The 21,360-nt window shown below is 40.9% G+C and overlaps 1 protein-coding gene across 1 annotated transcript in view; it reads right to left on the minus strand.

Moving 5' to 3' along the window:
- FOXO3 (forkhead box O3) overlaps positions 1-20,854 on the minus strand; it is a 59,852-nt gene extending 38,998 nt beyond the window's left edge. The window contains exon 1 of the mRNA XM_053459950.1: positions 20,287-20,854. Within this exon, the coding sequence (XP_053315925.1) occupies positions 20,287-20,853 (567 nt within the window). The 5' untranslated portion in view covers position 20,854. The remainder of the gene's footprint in view (positions 1-20,286) is intronic.
- Positions 20,855-21,360: the final 506 nt, after the last annotated feature.

A 21,360-nucleotide genomic window follows, 5' to 3' on the forward strand; every position in this document is an offset into this window, starting at 1 on the left:
GCTGAATATTTTTTTTATAACAAGACTATAATTGTGTTATTATTATTTTTAACACACACATTCCAGCTGGCAGCAGTTCACTCAATACTTCCTGCAAATGGGTGTGCATGCCGATAATGAACACACACACATAAATAAATGTATAATAATGCGAGTTAATGTCATGAATAAAAAACATCAGTAATATAAAATAGGGTGTGTTATATTGCATTTACTATTCATGGCATTTAAACTAGAGCAAAATGCATGCTGGGATCCAGATATTAGGGCCTGGTATATTAAAGAGAAAATGACTATATTTATCGGCCTATATAAAGCTGGTATTGAGACTCTGTGCTGGAAAGCTCTAATTGGTTTGTCCTGTTGGACGTGGCCGCTGTGCTTTTGGATAACTCACTTGTAAGTGAAGGAAACTCCACATTCCATACCAAGTAAAACATTCCTGTTCCATCAAAATGCTTTGGTTGAACTTAAGTGTATTTGTTTAAAAAAAAAAAAAAAAAAGAGCCGCGTAGTAGTACCGAGCTATATCGCATAGATTTGTGAACTGAATTTTGATGTACACCATGGCATGTCTTAAAAAAAAGAAGCAACCCATAGCATAAAATGTCACAGGCACAAGGGAGTGATCATAGTCACTAGAGGTAAATCAAGTTCCAGAACATCTAAGGCAGTGGGGTTTGAAGGTCATATTGGGTGGTGTATCCCAGTCTGAATTTATTGAGCTTCAGCAATATGGCAGAAGAAAGGATTTTTTCAGTCCAAACCAAAAAAATTACAGTACAAAAAAGCTATACTATAAAAGAACCGCAAGGTGACAGCCAAAGAATTTCCATATAACAGGAGAACGCTTTTATGCTTTAGGCACCCGACCAGTTTTGTGCACTACTTCATCAGGAACGTGGACATTCTGGTCTTTCATTAAAAAAAATACTAGCGCTGAACCAAGATAGGAGACCGCAAAACACTGGGGCCAGTTTTCAAATTGTAATTTGTGTGTCACAGAGAGGCCAAACCATATGTTCCTTGGTAAACTCAACACACAAGTTCAAGGAAGGGTCATGGGCACTGAGGCCACTTTATGGTGATAGTGAAGATAAATGTCTGAAAAAAATCAACTCAAAGCTAAAGCAGCTAATCACACACAGTTCGACCATCCACCCAACTATGAGAACATCTGTTTTCTCTTAGCAAAGGTTCCTAACCATTAAAATGCATGCAAGCATCATTACAAGTCTTTTTGAATGTGTTTTTGTTCGTGTGTATGCATGTCAACTCAATGCTGTATCATTGGCAGTACACAATGTCTAAAGCACGAGACGAGAGATGGAGACAAAATGTTGAAAAACCCCTGTGTGTTATTATGCACAGCCTATTAACCACCCAACAACCTTTCAGACATTGAAGGTCCCCGCCACTGGTGCAATTCCTCAAGACGAAAGTTAATGAGAACCTGCCACATCAATGTTTACATATTTCAGCTTAATAACCAGATTACATGTCAATAAGGCTATTTATTGAAACTGGTTTAACAAATCAAATGAAAAAAAAATGGTACTAACAACTGCATTCACTAGTGAGCCAGATTACCCCACTGATTATTGTATCTCACCACTGTTCTGACAGCTTCTAGCTGACCATTGTTGCATCTCTGACGTCATGATGAAATACTATATAGGACATCAGTGTGATAAAGGGTGTACTTATGGTACTGCCTTGAAAAATGATATATTAAAAGCCTGTGCTGCCACTAAACAAAAAAAATAATAAATTTAAAACACGCTCATAAATAAAATTACTTGAAAAGTAAACCAGGCTCCACGTTTGCAGAATCCAAATAATTCCCCTTAGTTGCTACTTTGGGCCGGACAGTGTGAAAACAGTCTGCTTTCCTTTAATAGCATGGGTCACACGCTGCTCCGTAACGCCACAGACGTTCCACCAAACCTGACACCTACGCAGATGTCCTGTATGATGACACTACACAGAAGTATGTGTCTGGATGCTATGGGTTTTTTCTAAATTTACTACCTGCCACCGCGATCGTCTTCCCCGCGGGTCTCGTTTCGCATTGCTGTACTTTGTTAGGTCGCGTACGAATCATTTATTAAACAGCTGAATTGAAAGCTGACCCTCCGATTTAGAGAAGGGACTTGTCCATGACAGGTATAGTTTACCTACAGGGCTTGATTCTGACATCATAATGTGCTGAGTTTGCAACGTGAACCTACCCTGTTGTCAGTAAACGTAAAATTGAGAAAATAAAAGAATCTAGAACTTACAGAAAAGGTTGTTTGTATAATTAGGAATCTAGATCAACATATATGACAACACTTGTGTTATAAGAGAACTCTTTATACCTTTATAGCCTTGTAGCCAGCGCTAGGGAATCTGCAGCCTCTATATAAATAAATGAAATTTCTTTTCTTTTTTTGCGCGATATTGTAGGTAAATATGTTTTTCTTAACGCTAGTGGGCATTGCTTTGCTCTGCCTACTGACGTATTGTGTACAGGTTATGTAGTTTAATCACGGAACTGGATGGACGGCGAGTGGCTCTTCGTGTTAAAAAGCCTGAATTAGCCTTGAAAAGGCTTTTAATGAAAGCACGGCTCGATATTTGTAAGGATGCTTTTGTAGTGTACAACACAATGTGAAGGTGATTCAATCATTTCACTTGGTTTAGAGCCCTTGCAAAAAGGCAAAAGTAATGTATTATTTTAACACGGTGATATGCCTTTTCAGTCATGCCACAATAGAAACATAGAACTTGAAGGCAGATAAGACCCATTCGGCCCATCTATTCCCATTATTCCAGCTGTAAAGACCTCAAACTTGCTTGGTTCTTCAGGATATCCATATGCAAGTCTAAGTTCTTTATTAACGTATCTATCACCCCTGCCGTTCCTTATCTACCTTTTTCTCTGTAAAGTAAAATATCTTTACATTACATCATTACATCTGACCCTTTAGTATTAGATTATGACTTCTTGTCCTTACACTTCTCCTTTGAAAAGGACTTGCCTCTTGTACTTTTTTTGTGTTTAAGATTACTATTTACTATTGTGTTACATAGCGTCGTCATATTCCGTAGCTCTGTACAAGGGGTAGACGGGACATAACAGGTAGTATATAACATAGCAATTTGACTTACAGAAACGAGTTTACAATCTCTCTATCCACATTGGGATTGATTAGTCTTTCCATCCTGAAAAAAGTGGGGAAACAAAATACTATGGTTTGTGGATTAGCGATTAGTGATCATGGACACATGCTTATTTCACGAATGTCATTGTACCCTCCCCCCCATGCATTTGCCCTCTTTCTTGGCTTGCAGGCGATCTGTTCCTTCCAGCATTTACAATCAGATCTAGCAGAGCAAAGTGGTTGGGGTGGATCTCGTAAGAAAATAAGCAAGTGCGGCTTAAAGAAAAACTGTGTAACAAACACACTGGGCTTTTGGTCTGCACAAACTTACAAAGTAAGCCCTTGCAGGTGTTGAATTTTGCAAGTGGAGATTTTCGAGTGAAATATCTGCGGTAAACTTTGCCCTGATGTGGCCTATTTTTGTCACGTTGCATGTGCTGAAAGTGTAGGATAGTATTTAGAAAGAGCTGGAGCTGTTCCAGATTAAACAAAGCTTGATTGGGGAAGGACAGCCAGTCAATTCCACATTTCTCTGCTGACCTATATTAACTTCTAGTCAGCTGAGGCGAGCTCAGCACAGGCAGCCAATAAGAGGAGGGGGAGGGATGGCAGGACAGCCTATAGAAAATCAGCCGCTGCAGCAAAACCGACACATAACTCTTTGAGTGCTGGAAGCTCTTTGATGCACAAGACATGGCAGATGATCCAGGCTTCAATGGCCAGGGGCTATACTACTACAACTTAGTATATTTCTATGATATTTGGCCGTGATTATTATTATTTTCTATGTTAACACTTCTATATAGATGGCATTTCATTAGGTAAAAGCCATTTGGCACTCTATATGCCATATTTCTCTAACTGTTGTAAGATCTCACTATATGGTCCTTTGCCTTGTGTTAGGAAATCCTTGCACCTATCACCACGCATATTTAAATTATTACATTTTCATTTTCTCAAAAATTTCCGTGTAATCCAGAAACTGTTTTACGTGAAATCAGACCCTGCGTGGGGTGGCTGACTCATAAAGGAGACATCCACTAACTTAAACCACCCTGCTAGACCCAGCTAAACCAGGCTCTGGAAAATGTCCCCAGGACAAAAAGTCACGGCTGGGAGTGCCACACTTGGCTCAAGGATATTCTTCAGGGCTTCTCCTTGCCCTGGGAAAACAGGGGAACATCCTCTCCCTTCAACAGTCTCCCGATTGTGAGCACATGATGCGGACGTCATCAAAGTCCTGGAGTGGACTTTCAAAATGTGGTATGGACTTAAGTCTGTTGCAACACTGGAGTTGGCGTTTGGAGCCTGGCCCTCCCTGCTCTCCAAATGCATCATCTGTGCACAAAATACACACAAAACCTCTCCATGCGGCTGTACAGTGTCACGGTATATATTAATTACTTTAATATGTAAAGACCATTACATATGTTTATCTAGTGTATAGAACCGTAAAAAAGTGACAGATCAACTTTTTGACAATCTAACGTAGATATGGAATATAAAGCTGATTTGAACAGCTAGTAATAAAATTAAATGCATGTGCTGGGACCCCCTAATAGTTAATACAGTCACCTACCAGCCGCCTATAGGGTTTTGCGGTCCATTTGCCATAATCCCTTTTATAAAGCTGAGCTCAGTAAGCTCTACTGGGTATAAAGCTATATGTCTTTTGTGTCCTGCTGCCACCTCTTCACAAACCTGCATATTCTTTAGAATATAAAAAAGGGTGAAATCCTTACATGTGATTAAAAGTAAGTTGTTCTTGTGTGCCTCTTTAAGATTATTTGTGACACTCATAGTAATTTGGAATAATTAGTACCAGTTATGTCAGTCACAATAATTATAAGTGACGTGCCAGGTGGAAATACGGTTACCGCCTATCCCTAACACCACAGGCACGCAGGCAATATTTTTGGATTTTTGGACAGCTGCCGGTACATGGTTTGCCCCAGGCCTGCCAATAATCTCATTCAACGGGATCGCTCACAGTTGCTAAGTGACAAGGCTCTTGATCCTTCCAGATTGGTCATGATCAAAAAGTATTACGACCAATCGGGCAGAGAGTACAAACAGAAGGCTTATGTAAGCACAGATGCTTAATCGGAGCCTGGAAGAAACATGACATAGGATTGTGTAGGCATTGTGTAGGAGAATGCACTATACATGATGGACTTGTGTAAGGTATCCAATCACGTGATGGAAAGGCTGAACCAGACCAATCTGATGTATTCAGGGCCACAACACCTTCCTTTACGATCTTTGTCCCTGTAAATGTTGGAATTATAATAACGATGAATGAAATGTAAAGATGAATGCAAAACAGGTTTCATAGGGGTCAGGCCAGGATACACTATCAGTCCGCAATCATTAGTGCAATACAAAATCACAGTAGGAACAGTAATAATTTCATGGGAGTAACACGATAATAGGTATTTCAAACCTCGGGTATGACGTTTTGGGAAAATCTCAATAAGAAGTGAAATAAGTTTGTGGAAACAGTTCCGGTAAAGAAATAATTATTAAAGAAGACCACTTCCTTGTCAAAAAAAAGTATACTGGGTTAAAATAAAACTGAAGCTTAAAAGAGAAAGCGTTATATGAATGGTCTGTAGAGTAAAGATATTATGTAGCTGTTCCAACATAAACGTAAAAAGCCATTAAATTAGTAATTATCGGTATTTTATATTACCATAAACTATGGTTTCTCTAGCATTTGCAATCCGAAGTCACTCACACTGTGTGGGTTTTGTCCATAAGTAAAAATGGTATTCAAACATAGCACAAATACACAACTGGTTGTCCCTGGGAGTTACAATCAACATCTAATACAACGGTTCTGCTTTTAAACAGCGACCATGACCATCTTCGGCACACCTTCAGGAGAAAGACTTAGTTTCTGCCATATTGACTGCTCTAAAGGAACAATCGCGTCATTAAAATCTTTGTTTTAAAAAATTGCTACCAAAGTTGGTATGTATCAGTATTCCCCTGCAGTAATCCGTGACGTTTTGTGACACTTTTTTTTTGCCATTACAATTAAAAATCCCTGAGGATCAGTAAAGAAAGGGTCAAATCGTATTCAGTGCAAATAAACCAAACTCGTAATTTATCGCTGCCATTAAAAATATCAGAATGAACCCTTACAGATTAAGTGGGGAGTCCAGAACCTTCACGTCCATCTTTCTCTCTTACAACAATCAACTTACTGATCACAGTGACTATAAGAGCAAGGTTACGCAAATGGAAAAACCCCAAATGGTAAACTCTCATAAACCGAATGCATTGATCCTGATTATAAAGGCCCTTTAAGCCCTCTAATAAAATCTGTATGTGACACCTTTGATTGCACACAAACACAAATGCTGCTATTAAACTAACAGAAATAAATACCACCTTCTCTCAAATACTGGTACATGCTATAGCGTTAGGGCATACTGGAAAATATGGAGGGTCACCAAGAACAGTCCGCTTCCTTCCATGGTAATTTCACAATGGCTCTTTATATATAACCTATAACTTCTGCCTTTAACATTTTCTTTTCAGAGTAATATTTGTTACACTGTATTTTAACAACACAGTGTTTTGTTTTAATAACTTCTTTTATTGTAGCGGGCTATAATACTGAATACCTTGATCTTCTGCAGCAAAACCTTACCACGCCGGTTTTCACAATACATTTTATACTGAAAAGATTTAAGTTACTAATAGAAGAAAGACTACAGCCCTGGTTGTCTACTATGGCAGTCTTTCCTCGAATGTTCTCAATAAATAAATTAATAAATAAAAAGTGAGCTTTTTTCTGCCACAACACACTTTACTGCATAAGACACTGTCTGTTTGCAAACGAACTTGAAAAAAATTACAAATTGCTTCCTGAATGGCTGACCCCAAACACAGAAGGTGAACCATCGTTCAAAGTCTTTAACTTTCTCGGCTGCGATCCTGGATCTAAAAGAACATACTGTCCACAGCAATGCTGTGCAGGAAGAGAAAATTACATGTAGCCGCCTACCACATTGAGTTTGGATTACACTGAGGGATGAGCTTCTTCCAAACTAACATTTCGCAGAAAACCATAGTACACTTATTTTCGGTAAGTACCAGACAGTTAGCTTAACTCTTAAGAGTGCCCGAAGGTTGTGCAATACATTGCACACCAGGCATTCAAAGGGTAAACCAAGGGGCAAGAAAACAAACATGATGAATGGATTATTTGTAAAATTACAGAGTATATATTTTTTACTATATAAAACTAAATACGTGCCTACTAAGGAGCAGTGAACAATAACAATGAGGAAAATGGTAATACGCTAGTGTGAGAAATGGTCGCTATCAGACCCAGACTGGTCATTGGCCACACTGATAATTACCCAGACGGAAGGCACAGAACAACACCTTTAACTTACCTCCATGGGAGGCTAACGTAATCCTTTAGTTTGTGGCCCCCTTGCGTGCAGCGGAAATAAAAGTGCAACGACACGCCGGCACCGCGACGGAGTCCAGGAGAGTGAGGGGCGCTGAGCCGCCCCTGCCCGGGACTTAAATGAAAACACCATTTAACTTTATTTAATATCCTCCATGTTAAATAAAGTAAAAAAAACCTTTATTTAACATGGAGGATGTTAAATAAAGTTACAAAAAAAACAAACGATGTAATAATTTAAGTCCCGGACGGCGCCCCTGTTGCCATGGCGCCCTGTGCGGCCGCACAGGTCGCACACCCCTAAGGCCGGCCCTGCCTACACTAGTAACAAACTCGCTCTTTATGTTTCATTAGATAAGAGGCCTGAGTAAGTGCTATACCTCCCAGCATTTTTGAGGTTTCCACACTAGTGCAAAAAGATATACCTGATTTTTAGGGGAGACTTGAGTCCAAACCTGCAGATCAATGGCTGAAGTACTACGATTAATTCTGATTAGAAATGTCTTGAGCGTGGAAGTAGGTCTTATAAGCAGCCACTGGTTTGATGTCTGTGAATGTTACTAAATAAGCGTTTATCGCCAAAGCCATGCAGATATTTAGAGGCCTACAACTGCGATACAAACTTCTAGACCAAGTCAAACAATATATGTTATTTTCACTTCATGTAACATTGCACACCCTGTCTAAGTTAACACATTTGCAGCTCTTGCATCAGCCCCGGCTTTTCCTTTTAAAATTGTTAACTCAGTGAAGAGTGTATGTTATTGACTAAGGAGGGACTCCGTGAAACTCTACACCACTTCTTCTCCTCAACCCCCACTCACGCTTATTCCAGCATCAACACAAGTAAAGGCAGGGCTTTTTCCACAGTAAAGCCTTTTTTTGGTCTTAATAAGATAGGCGTAAAACACTTTGTTAGTTAAGTGAAACCCCTTTTGTAAACCGAACTTGTATTATGAATGTGTTGGTGTTAAGAATTTAACATGAGTAGATATTTAAAAGTAAGGTATAGTGTAAATTTCGCCTGCATTTTTTTCGAATGAGTTCGACCTCTCTAACTATACATAGTGTTAAACAAATCAAATTGCATTCTTTCCTCCACTTTTCTTCCACCGAGGTGGGGTTGCAATCCCACAATGTATTGTTTCCAATCAAGTGGACTGCATTGTGTTCTTTCCTTGGACAGCCCACCCTCTAACTTATTGTAGTTTAAATTTGTATGTCATGTTCTGGAATTTTTGGAAAAAATTGCACTTTTAGATCTTCCAATACACTTTGAACATTTCTTACTCCAATGTCCATGTTAGGCACTCGAAACATTGGTGAGTTTTTGAAACTCTCTAAGCGTGTTTTTGTAAACAAGTACTTTCTTAACACTCATTGGTTTTCCATCACATTCCTTTTTCTGCTATGCTATGCAATCCTCATTTGTTTTGGGCACATAATTTTGTGTGTTTAAAATGTTTTACATTACATTACATAGCTAAGCCCTTCTTGCAGGGTTGTCTGGAATCATATTTTAAAATAATAATAAAAAAAAAAAAATTTTGTTTAAAATTTTTATACAAATATTCTAGCACATCTTGCTTAATGATGGCCACTTGGCCATTATGGGCTTGAGTCAAATGCCAGACTTGACAAAACAGGGAGCGTGCGAGGCATGTCGCTATATAAAACATTAAATAATAATAATAATATCGGATAAATATATTTCCATATGGATGTGCATAAGGCCTTACGGAATTCAATAGGCATGACCAGCTAAGCTCACACATGACTCAAACAGTAATGCAAGTAATCTGATTCAGCCCAGCTCTCCGACCTCTAAAGCACACCAGTGCCCTGTTTGTGTGTTGTTTTATAACACACATTGACCAGCATGGTTTACTATTACAAGTGCTACATAACATTCAAACAGCATGAAACGGAGCACTCAAGTAGGAATTTAAACTTGTTAAGCAGAAAAAAAAATGATAAACCGAAGAAGCAAAAGAACAAAAGCGTGCAACACATTTATAATCTGTCCTGGGCTGAGAGGGGAAAACTGGATTAGAAGATAAATCTGGCACTGGTGCTTATGTGAACAACTCCTATTTCTTGGTACTGAATGTACCAGGACTTACACAGGAAGTAAACAATGATCGCTACATGTTAGCATGGGGTGTGCGAGAGTGTATGCAAACTTCAATTCGCGAGGCAGCAAATTCTTTGCTTATGAAAGGCATACGTCAAAAGGTCTCCAGTTGTGGGCCTACATCTTATTTCAAGCCAAGGAAAACTGAAACAAAGACCCAGTTTAGCAACCGTCTGCACTTTCCTTTGACAAGCCAAGTTCTTTCGTGGATCAAAACAAAAGAAAAAAAAATAATAAAAAACATTAACTCAGAATGAACACTTTGCTTCGTAAACTAGAAAAAGAAACACACACGCACAAAAAAAAAGCAGAAAACAGATTTTCAAAAAGGATTTCTCAGATCTTAAACAGTTGTTTTTTAGGGCAAATGTTGCAATCATAGAAAAATGAAGCAGAATTAATGTCAACTGCACCAACAACATCTGTTTTACTATTTTCTTTCTAGAGATCTTAAATATTCAAATAGCAGTCATATGTGAGGGAAATCCGGCAGTAAATACCCCTAATCACCTTGTATTATTACTATTTTATTTATTAGCAATGAACCGTTATTCGGATTTATATTTTCCAAGTCTGTCATCGCATCTGCCTCTGCTATGGCACTTCATACAAATATTCCTTTGTTGCCCATGATCCGTCGCTGGCTAACACGATGTCTTTTTTGCTAACTAAGCAATATCATTATTATTGTTATTTATTGTTTTATATAGCACCATCATATTCTGTAGCGCTGTAGAAAAAAACGTAACAAGTAGTATCCTGTTAATAACACTGACATTATTCACATTCCCCTAGTAACGAAGCTGTTGGATCAGGTCTGCATTGGTATACTTAACTTGGGGAGTTCACAAAATTTCAAGTGAAATTTATGGGAAGAAATCGGTTTTTGGAAGTGATGTCCGAGACACTATAGAGATTCGAAACAGATGCGTCTACATCTGGTACCGCCTGCCCCCCCCCCACACTGTGTTGCAAGAGCTGGATATTTCTATAAGGACACTGGCTTAGTGATTGAGGAAATCTGCCATGACAAGAATGTCAGAAAGATGAGTGAAAACCTTTCCTGGCTCATCTGTCTCCGATGGTTACAATAAAACTGGAAAAAAAACAGCCGCGCTTTAAATAGAAAGCTCCTAGAATAGAGTCACGGAATAGGTCTAAACCTGACAACGGCGGAACATTAATAATGACGTTAATGTAAAAGGTCAAATGTATACTGTAAACACTAAATACACAGTGTTATCCCCTTTAGCAAAATACCTGCTATGACTAAAGTCACTTTTGTATTTTCCAAGGCATAAGAAAATACACCTCAAGATACAAAGGAGCGCGTTGGGCAGGGGGCGATAAGATGAATATTTACATTATCTCATTTGAGTTTTTGTTGAACAAGTCTCGACATTGTTGCCCCTATTTACCTGCCGTCATTATCCATTAAAGGGGAATAGTCCCATCTAAGATAAAACCATATTTGAATTCAGCACTAAGAACCATCAACCACTGTTGCTGTTATAATTATTACTGTTAAGTTTTAAAATTATTCCGATGTATACTTTCACGCCCTGACATCCAGCAAAGGCATTGCTAGGCATACCTGGGAACTTTTTCCAGGTCACTACGAGGAAACACTGGGATGCGGGAGCAGTGTTACAGCATGCCTCACCCCCCCCCCTAAAATGGTGCGCGCCTAGCGATGTCAGTGGGACCTCCTACCTGCATCCCGCAGAGGGGGCTCCAGGTTGCCAGAGCCAGAGAGTTCCAAGGTATGTTGCTACATTATTTCATGCAAATGTCTAGGGCTGCAACTAACGATTATTTTAATAATCGATTAGTTGGCCGATTATTTTGTCGATTAATCGATTAATCGGATAAAAAAATACATTATTTTAAATTGAAGAAAAATTGCAATAAAAAACGTACAATTTACACTTTCATCTCTTTATTGCAATGGCCTCTCTCTATTCACCTTCTTATTTTACTGACATAATAATAAAAGCTACAAGAACCCAAACACAGTGCTTCTCAAACTAGGTTTTAATACAAAGTTATTAGTAAATATTAATTCATATGCTAACTATTTTTCATATTTAATAAAAACTGAGAAAAAAGCCTTGTTTAATTTTTTTTTATTTACCAAACTGCCCCCAGTTATGCACATCTGACCCCCAGCTTGCCACTCTGCCCCCATATATGCCTTACACCTCTTATATGCCAGATTCCACTGTGCCCCCTGATATGCCACTGTGCCCCTGATATGCCTTATACTCCTTATATGCCAGTGATATGCAACTGAGCCCCCTGATATACCTTTTACCCCCAGATTTGTTTTATGCCCCCCTGATATGCCTAATATCCATATGCCTTATACCCCCTATATGCCCTAAAAATTCATAATACCCCCCATACACCACTATAACTCACCCATACACCACTCTGGCTCCTCCCCCTCCCATACACCACTCTGGCCCCTCCCCCTCCCATACACCACTCTGGCTCCTCCCCCTCCCAAACACCACTCTGGCTCCTCCCCCCTCTCATACTCCACTCTGCCTCCTCCCCCCTCCCATACACCACTCTGCCTCCTCCCCCGCCCATACATCACTTTGGCTCCTCCCCTCCCATACATCACTTTGCCTCCTCCCCCTCCCATATAGCACTCTGCCTCCTCCCCTCCCATACATCACTTTGGCTCCTCCCATCCCATACTTTACTCTGCCTCCTCCCATACACCACTCTGGCTCCTCCCCCTCCCATACTCCACTCTGGCTCCTCCCATACTCCACTCTGCCTCCTCCCATACATCACGTTGGCTCCTCCCCCTCCCAAACATCACTTTGCCTCCTCCCCCCTCCCATACTCCACTCTGCCTCCTGTGAACCTCCGTTTCTGACAAGACACCAGGGAGCCGGGTAGAGAGGCAGAGTGGCGTATGAGAGGGGGAGGAGCCAGAGTGGTGTATTGGAGGGTGGCTCCCATGCACCCCTCTGACTCCTCCCCCCTACCATACACCGCTCTGCCTCTCTACCCGGCTCCGTTACTGAAGGCACTTTCACTGCAGCTTCATAGAAGCCACAGTGTAAGTGAAGGGCAGTAACGGAGGCTGTCTGTGCGATGCAGATCCTCGCCGGCTATCAGAGAGGATGATTCTCTGTCAGCCGGTGGGGGTCTGCATCGCACAGACAGACTCCGTTACTCACCTTCACTTACACTGAGGCTTCTATGCCTGTCAGTAACGCTGCCGGGTAGAGAGGCAGAGTGATGTATGGGAGGGGGGAGGAGGCAGATGGGAGGGGGAGAGAGACGGAAGTGAGAGACCGGCCGACAGTGAGGGGAATCCAGGTCCCCTGCAGCGTTGCGGGGGATCTGGATTCCGGTGTTATAATCCGATCTCTGTTTGAGGTCGGATTATATAAGGAGAGGAGTTTTTCAGAGCACTTGCTCTGAAAAAAACCTCTTTTTATAATCGATAAAAATCGATCCGATTAATCGATGATGAAATTCGTTGACAACGATTTTCATTATCGATTATTATCGATTTTATCGATTAGTTGTTTCAGCCCTACAAATGTCCCTTTATTTATTTCCCATGATTCCTAATCAAAGACTGCACTGGAATCTTACTGTCATCCTAAGAAGTGGAAGCTACCTGCATTGTTTTATCAGACAGCAGGTTAACCCCCAGCGCTATAAACTGTTTACCGCCATGCAGTTTTCCGATTTCACCCTAATTACCTTAGGGTGAGGCATCGGTTTAAAATGTGATGCAGAGTCAGAGAAAAGAAAAAATATATTGTATTTGAGAGTCAAGATCGGGGGTACAATGTGGCGGTTCCTCTTAAAACTGCGTGTTTATAGCCCCTGCCAACACACTGTACTGGGGAGAAAAAAACTTAAATTTAAAACTACCTATTCTGCCCAAAGTTATAAAGTACCTCGTATGTAAAAGATTATTTGAAGTCTTTCACAGCAAATCTATGGAAGATCTGTCCTCTGTTTTAAGTGAATGATTGCTCTATAAACTTGCATCACTTATACCGGTTAGATGCCAGAATCCCCCCCCCCCCATAATCTACAAAGGTGCAGATTAATGGCTGTCGAAGTGAACAACGTTTGTGGTGACGCACATCAGCAAATGCTATTGATTACACAGGCAATCACGAAACAATCAACAATTGCATCACAAATCGGAACACAGTAATGACAAACACGGGGTCGGCGGTGCAAGACTAAAACGCATGCCTTTGGCTTCCAGGGCCACATTGACAAATGGTTGTGGTAAAGTGCGAACACACAATTAAAACACACAATTTAGCCTTTTTTAAAGGCATAACATGGTAATATGGAATTGTGGGTAAAACAAGGGTTTTTCCATCATCATGCATGGCAAATAATAATAATTTCTTACAATAATAATGATAAATACTATCTTCCCTGCCATCCCGAGCAAGTCAGACAGCTCCAACCAGTAGATTTAGACTTCCATGGTCTGAATATCTGTCACACGTCTGCCTAGTTCATTCAGTTCATTCTTGTTCCAGTCAAACCCACTACATGTACAAAATGACATAAGCATGTGCTGACAGGGAGATAGAGGAATCATTCAATACACTAAAACAACAATAGTAAATGCTAATATATAGACTTCTATTATACCTCTTTGAAACGGAAAAAAAAATGATCCCACTACTTACAATAGTAAAATATTTATAAACGTAACTATTTAAGTGGTTTTTCTAAGCATAATGTCAACTACCTAGTAAAAATATATGTTGTTTTATGCTCTTGCGCTATAATCAAGTACTTGATGTCTGATGTTATAGCGTGGACAATAGCAGATGAGCTTATAGACTCATCATCTTTTCGATTATCCTGTAAACAGTCAAAAAAGGTTTTTGTAATTTGGCATGATGACCTCGCTATTCACTAAAGAGCAGGCGCTTGCAAACTGGCAAAAAATAAACAGCAATGGCCAAATCGCAAGAAACAAGACAACCTTCCATAAACTTGCACACAGATGCGACTTTAAACTTGTCCCTACTGCCCTGTTCACAGTAAAACTCCCTCCCAGAACCCACCTATTAACCAATTTGAGGGCGACTATTGTTCCCTTCTTAACCCTACTCCACCCTACTGGTGGAAGTTATTAAATAATCCTCATGGGATATATTCCCTTAATACCCATCCCCTACTGGAGGGGTTAATATATAAAGGAGGCACGCACCCCTAATGGTCCCTCCATCTCAACCCCCAATCCCGTCTCCCAACGGACGGGGGGGTTAGGTTTAAGTAATGCCCTTTCGGGAACTCCACATGTGACTCACCCTATATGTATAACCAAAATACATAAATTTAATTACAAAGCTGTCTACTGGAATAGAACTTTGTATATACATACAATATGACACATATATATATATATACACACACACACATACACTATTTACATATATATACTATATACAATACAATGTACCATATGAACAGGGTAGGAGCTGTTGAGAAATCAGACGTTGCTAACCAGGGCTGGATAACTTCCTAAAGCAAACAGTTTAAAGTCACCTTACATAAAACAAGTCCTACCTGCTTCTAGTTTTGTTTACATTTAATTTTACAAGGAGATGTACAATGGAAACTATTCAGACAAAATGAAGCATTGCAAAGCTGGGAAAGGCAGTGTTCTTTAATACAAAGACCGAAGAGGCTAAATGCGCTGATACAATGAACACCCTAAAAAGGGAGATTACAGAACCCGGCACAGAAATATATGAGGCCATCGTTTTCCACGGCGCTCTACAAGGGGCATATTTATCCATTTTAAAAATCAGAAAGATAGGGAACGTTCCCTTCCTCTCACCCAGATTGTTTAAAAAATGATTTCTAGTTCAAGCGTGTAGTTCTTGTGCTGAACACGTACAATAATTGTTATATCCTGGCCAAGGACACAGGACATGTCACAAGAGACGCATCAACCAAGAACTGGGCACAAGTAATTAATTGTAGTTAAAAAAAAATAAAATAAAAAAATATATATATATAATCACAGACTTTCTTAGGAACAAAAAAACAAAGAATATACTGTAGGTATTTCTATACGACCCCTATCATGAAAATGTAGGTGTTACATGTCTATACATGTTGTATTTGCGGTTACTTGGTATGAGATATATTGCTATGCTGTATTCAATCTGTCTGAATATGCATTCCCGCAATATTGGGGTTTTTTTTACAAGCTTTATGTGAAAACAATTATATGATACATTATCAACAAAAATATATAACTATGTAATTGAAATTTGACATAACAGAAATATACCTCTTTCTTTGAGAAACTTGCATGTATAAGGCAGGTAATTTATACATATAAGTCTGCTTTATACATCAGCCCCATAGTGTCAGTTGTACATATAGAACAGAACTTCATGGACCTGTAAACTTAAAAAATATTGAATATTCTTGAAGAATATTTCCATTACATGGCTTCGCTATGTCTTTAGTAGACGCAGATGTGAAAAAAATAACAATGTCACACAACATACTAAGCACACGCGTTCTGCTATTGTTTCGGGTAACCATCAACGTAATTATACTTTTATTTTTACTGTACATCGGCTAGATCTCTTATGTTTTTTTCTCTATGCCATGACTTGATCATAAGAGGAGCAGCACAATGATTTGGCCAAGTGTATGCATATAATAGGTTTTATAACGCAATCGCTTCTTTGCCTAGTTGAGCGACCATCCTTTTGTCTCTCGGGAAATAGAAAGTGATTGGTCTTCTTAATAAACTGCTGGTTGTGACACTGCATCGATGGGCGAGATGTCATTAAGTCCATTGCAGACCTGTCAAGTGGTGTTCTTCAATCTCGCCCACCTCAGGCTAGACACATTTGTTTATTTCGGCAACTCAGCGTCTGAGCCGGTTCATCTCGCTCACTGACCCCGTCGTGAAATACTGTGCGATGGCGTAAAACAAGGCAGTTATAATCCGCTGTCCACAGGCAATATCACCCAGCTGTGTTGGTTTGAACAATCATTTCTGGTCCCTACTTCACGAAGCTCTTCAGGGCTTTTAGATGTTCACCACTTGACCAGCTCTTGGCTGGTACCTATACAATTGACCCAATCACACGTTAAATTGTCTTGTCTAAAATATGACATGAGTTCTAGTAAATAGAAGGGTGGAATCAAACTAAACACGAATCCAGAAACATGTTTTCCGAGTTAGGACTTCCTACATATACACGCATGTTGTCATCAGAAACGTTTTGCATCACATTGAGATCCTGGTGGTTGGCACTCCCATAGGCTACAGCACGTACAATTCAGTAGATCATACACGTGAAATAGACTCCAGTATTTACTAAGCAGACTCCTAGGTGGGTGAACAATTACATGGCTGTATACAGAATGATTCATGGTATGAGTGGCCATCCTGCGCAAACGATGTCAGAGGCAAAGTACGGTAACCAAACAACTCCATGTGACAGTAATAAGTATAATCAATGTCTATAGACTGCAAATGATTTACAGTTTCACATGCTACGTGACATCTCACCTGTATGTGTTATTGTATGTATCCCACACACACATTAGAGATAACCTCTGTGTACTAAATAATATACAACAGTATATACCCAAATTGGTAGCAAGAAATTCCTCAGGTTGGGGAACCTGCGCATGTCTTGTTACCCGTTGCATATCTTCATACCCGGGAACTTTCAGTAATGGCTCACCATGAGACCCTGTCGCTTAAAAAACATATGTGTCTGATATGTATGCAACATCTTAATATATTTAATACCTTTATGCCAGCAATCGCTACATTGACTGGCTGTGTGTGTGTATGGTGGAGTCACTATATGACATAAAAGTGAAGATCCTTCCTAATTATTGAGTTAAGGTGTTTCAGGCACAGCCTTTGCTAGCAGGTGTATTTACCGAAGAGCTCAGTGACTTTAAACATGGCATAGGATGCCACTTTTGAAGCCAGTTGATGAAAGGCCTGTGCTGGTCCACTGTAAGTGCTATTATTGTGGAGTGGAAGCATCTAGGAGCCACGAAGCAGTAGGCCGTGCACACTCACGAAGTAGGGCTGCTGGGTGCTGAAGCGTGCAGCATGTAAAAATCGCCTGTCCTGTGCAGCAACACTAAGTACAAATTGCCTCTGAAAGCAACATCAGCGCAAGCACTGTGTGTCGGGAGCTTCGTGAAATGGGTTATCATTGGCGAGCAGCTACACATAAGCCATAGATCACTATGCACAATGCCAAGCGTCGGCTGCAGTGGTGTAAAGCACCGGAAACCGGAGCACCAGAAACATGTTCTCTGGAGTGATGAATCTGACAGTCTGAAGGACGAAGCTGAGTTTGGCAGATTCCAATAAAACGCTACGTACCGGACTACACAGTGCCCACTGTAAAGTTCAGTGGTGGAGGGATAATGGTCTGGGGCTGTTTTTTAGGGGTTGTCCCCTTACTTCCAGTGAAGGAAAATCTTAATGCTTCAGCGTACCAAGACATTTTAGACAATGCTAGACTTCCAACTTTGTGGGATCAGTTTGGGGATGGCCCTATTCCAGCATGACTGTGACACAGTACACACAGCAAGGTCCATAAAGACATGGTAGGATGAGTTTGTTGTGGAACAACTTGACTGCCCCCCACACAGCCCTGACCTCAACCCCATTGAACACCATTGGGATGAGCTTGAACGGAGATTGCGGGCCAGGTCCTTGTTGGTGATTAAGAGCTTTTTCCAGGGTGAAACCACTAATAGAAACATGTTATGGGGACAACGCTCTGTTAATTTCAAAAGCTTATTATTACTACTGAATGGAAACCGCTCTGCCCATTTCCCTGACCTGTTGGCACGTCAAGAAGACTGTACTAGGAGAGTGAGTGTGTGTACTCTTGGTGCGTGTGCATGCGCAGACATTCCCATGCATGATCCTAATTTCCTGCATTCGTGTACGATTTCTGCACTATATACAGCACCTTCAAAGATGATGTGTCACAAAATGATGCTTGTTGTAAGTAGCACTTTTAAAGAACGTGTAATATTGTTGCATAGTTTTCATGACTTTTTCACTGTAACATTTTTTGTTGTGTGTACCGCGTTTTACCACAGCTATCTCATCTAGATCTACTATACAAATAAATGAAGCCCTTATCTTACTGCACTGTGGTAAACGGTTAAATGATTGCATCTTAGCACCCGAGGTGACCGGTTAACCTATGAAAAGGTGAATAAGTTAGTTAATAAGCTATATATGTTATGGCTTATAAATAAGTAGCATGTAAAGATCACTTCACTTCTATAAAATGGGCACGATGCCTAGATCACCAAATATGAGAGGCTTTGCCCCAAAGCATTGGAGCGCAGTCTCTGCTCTGATTCAGATACGGGTATAGGTTTATACACACACACACATATATATATATATATATATATATATATTATACATAATGATGCTATATATAGGCTGGGTGATGAGAGTGATGAGAATAAGGACCTCAAGAGAAAGATATATATATATATATATATATATATATATATATATATATATATATATAGTGATAATGGTTGTATTTTTTTAATACGACAGAACTTTTAAAACTTGCCTTCCTTCTGTATAAAGCATTTTTCAAACCGTTAATAAAAATCCCAAGACCTTATGTTACTGCAGCATTGTAAACAAAACAAATCAAGGGTCTCTTGTCTCTGAGGGAGGTCATGTGACAAAACACATGTCTATAGGTAATGCACGGAACGTGAAACTGTTATTCTCTGTCCGAAACAAACACCAAAAGCATTCAGAAAGTGATTTTTTGGCAGCAGGGAGCTAGAGGCTAATACTAGATTGTAGGATATAAGTGGCTAATTTTAATGAGACGAGATAAACCGCTGCAAGTCACACTCTATGAATGCGTAGGGCATGTTCACTTATGGAAGTCTATATGAAATATCCATAAATGTTATTTAAGGACCTGGCATACGTATATATGGACTGATGGAGCAAGTCTGGCAACGAATAGACATATAAAACGGACTCATTATTTATGAATGGCCGTTCTCACATGCTGGAACTAATTTTATTTAGTTGTAAACAAAGTCTTCTATACAATTCTTAGACAATGTATAGAATGACTGGTTATAGAACGCTTGTTAATAATATATAATAGTAACCACTTTGCTTGGGTATACTAGGTCATTAGCTCAGATACTTCACATGGTGAACACATAATAATACTTTCTAACACAACTTTTCTTACACAGTAGTTTCAGCAGGATGATCAGACAAGGATCTCCATACAGTGACAAATATGTATATTATATATATATATTATTGATTTATATTATATATGTATATATATAAATATATACATACGATATATATATTATTTATTACATCATATTCTGCCATGCTGTACAATGTGTGTGTGTATATATATATATATATATACAATGTGTCCATGCCAATGGCCTGCAGTGGTGTGTATATATATATATATATATATATATATATATATACACACACACACACGCCACAGGGTGCTGTAATAGAGTGCAGCTCTGCTCACCTTCCACCCCGCCGAGCTGTTGCTGTCCCCCTTGTCCTTGAAGTAGGGCACGGAGCGGACCATCCAGTCGTATATTTGGGACAGGGTGAGCCTCTTGTCCTGGGAGCTCTCTATGGCCCTGGTGATGAGGTCTGCATAAGACATGTTGCCCCAGGCGTTCCTGCGGGACGAGCACTTCCGCTGCTGGCCGGCCGCTCCGCTTCCCGCTCCTCCGGCACCTCCCAGCGGAGCCTGCGCCGCCTCCGCCCCGCCAACCGGGGACGCCAGCACGGTCATGGTCCCCCCTTCACCTCCGCTCACCAGCACCACCGTTCGTCGTTCCAACGGCTCACCGGCTACAGCAGCGGAGGCAGCCGCCACCTCCTCGTCATCGTCGTCCTCCTCCGGGATGATAGAGGAGGACGAGTCCCCGACCTCTCCGCGGCAAGGCTTGCCAGGGCTGACTTGGGAGTCGGGCCGCTGCAGGGGCCACGTGCAGGAGCGGGGCCGGCTCTGGGGCTCGAAGTCCGGGTCTATATCCAGCTCCCCCACAGGGGACACGGAGGGAGACGGGGAGGCTTCTGCCATACTGTCCGATTGGCCCTCCACCCAAACCTCCCCGAAATGTCAGGTCTGTGCGCAGAAAGATCAGCCGTATATTATTTACCCAGAGCGAACGCAGGGCAAGTCAGTGAGCGCACATGGCACAAGTCTCGTAAGTGCCCACGGTGTACTGGAAGATGAAGCGTTCAGACGGCGTCCATGCCTGTGCCAGGTGCCCAGCTCCCAGCAGACGGGATCGGGGTGCTCAGAGTCCTCTGCGCTCCCCCGTGCAGCAGCGCTCACTGGGTATATAGAGCGATCGCTGTCCGGATTTCAGTGGCTTTATGCAGATACCCCCCTCCGCTCACACGGCTTCCACGCAAGGGCATTAGGTAGGGCAGAAAGGGCTGAAAACGCAACTCGTGCAAAAGCTGCTTCACGTGCGGTCACGGAATCACCCATCCAGGAGAGTTCGTGCGCGATCACCAACGCGTTCAAAGCCCCTTCCTCATCGGGCGCTGTGACAACACTCTGCAGAGAATCCACATAATC

The sequence above is a fragment of the Spea bombifrons genome, chromosome 3, assembly GCF_027358695.1.
Source record: "Spea bombifrons isolate aSpeBom1 chromosome 3, aSpeBom1.2.pri, whole genome shotgun sequence".
NCBI lineage: Eukaryota > Metazoa > Chordata > Amphibia > Anura > Pelobatidae > Spea > Spea bombifrons.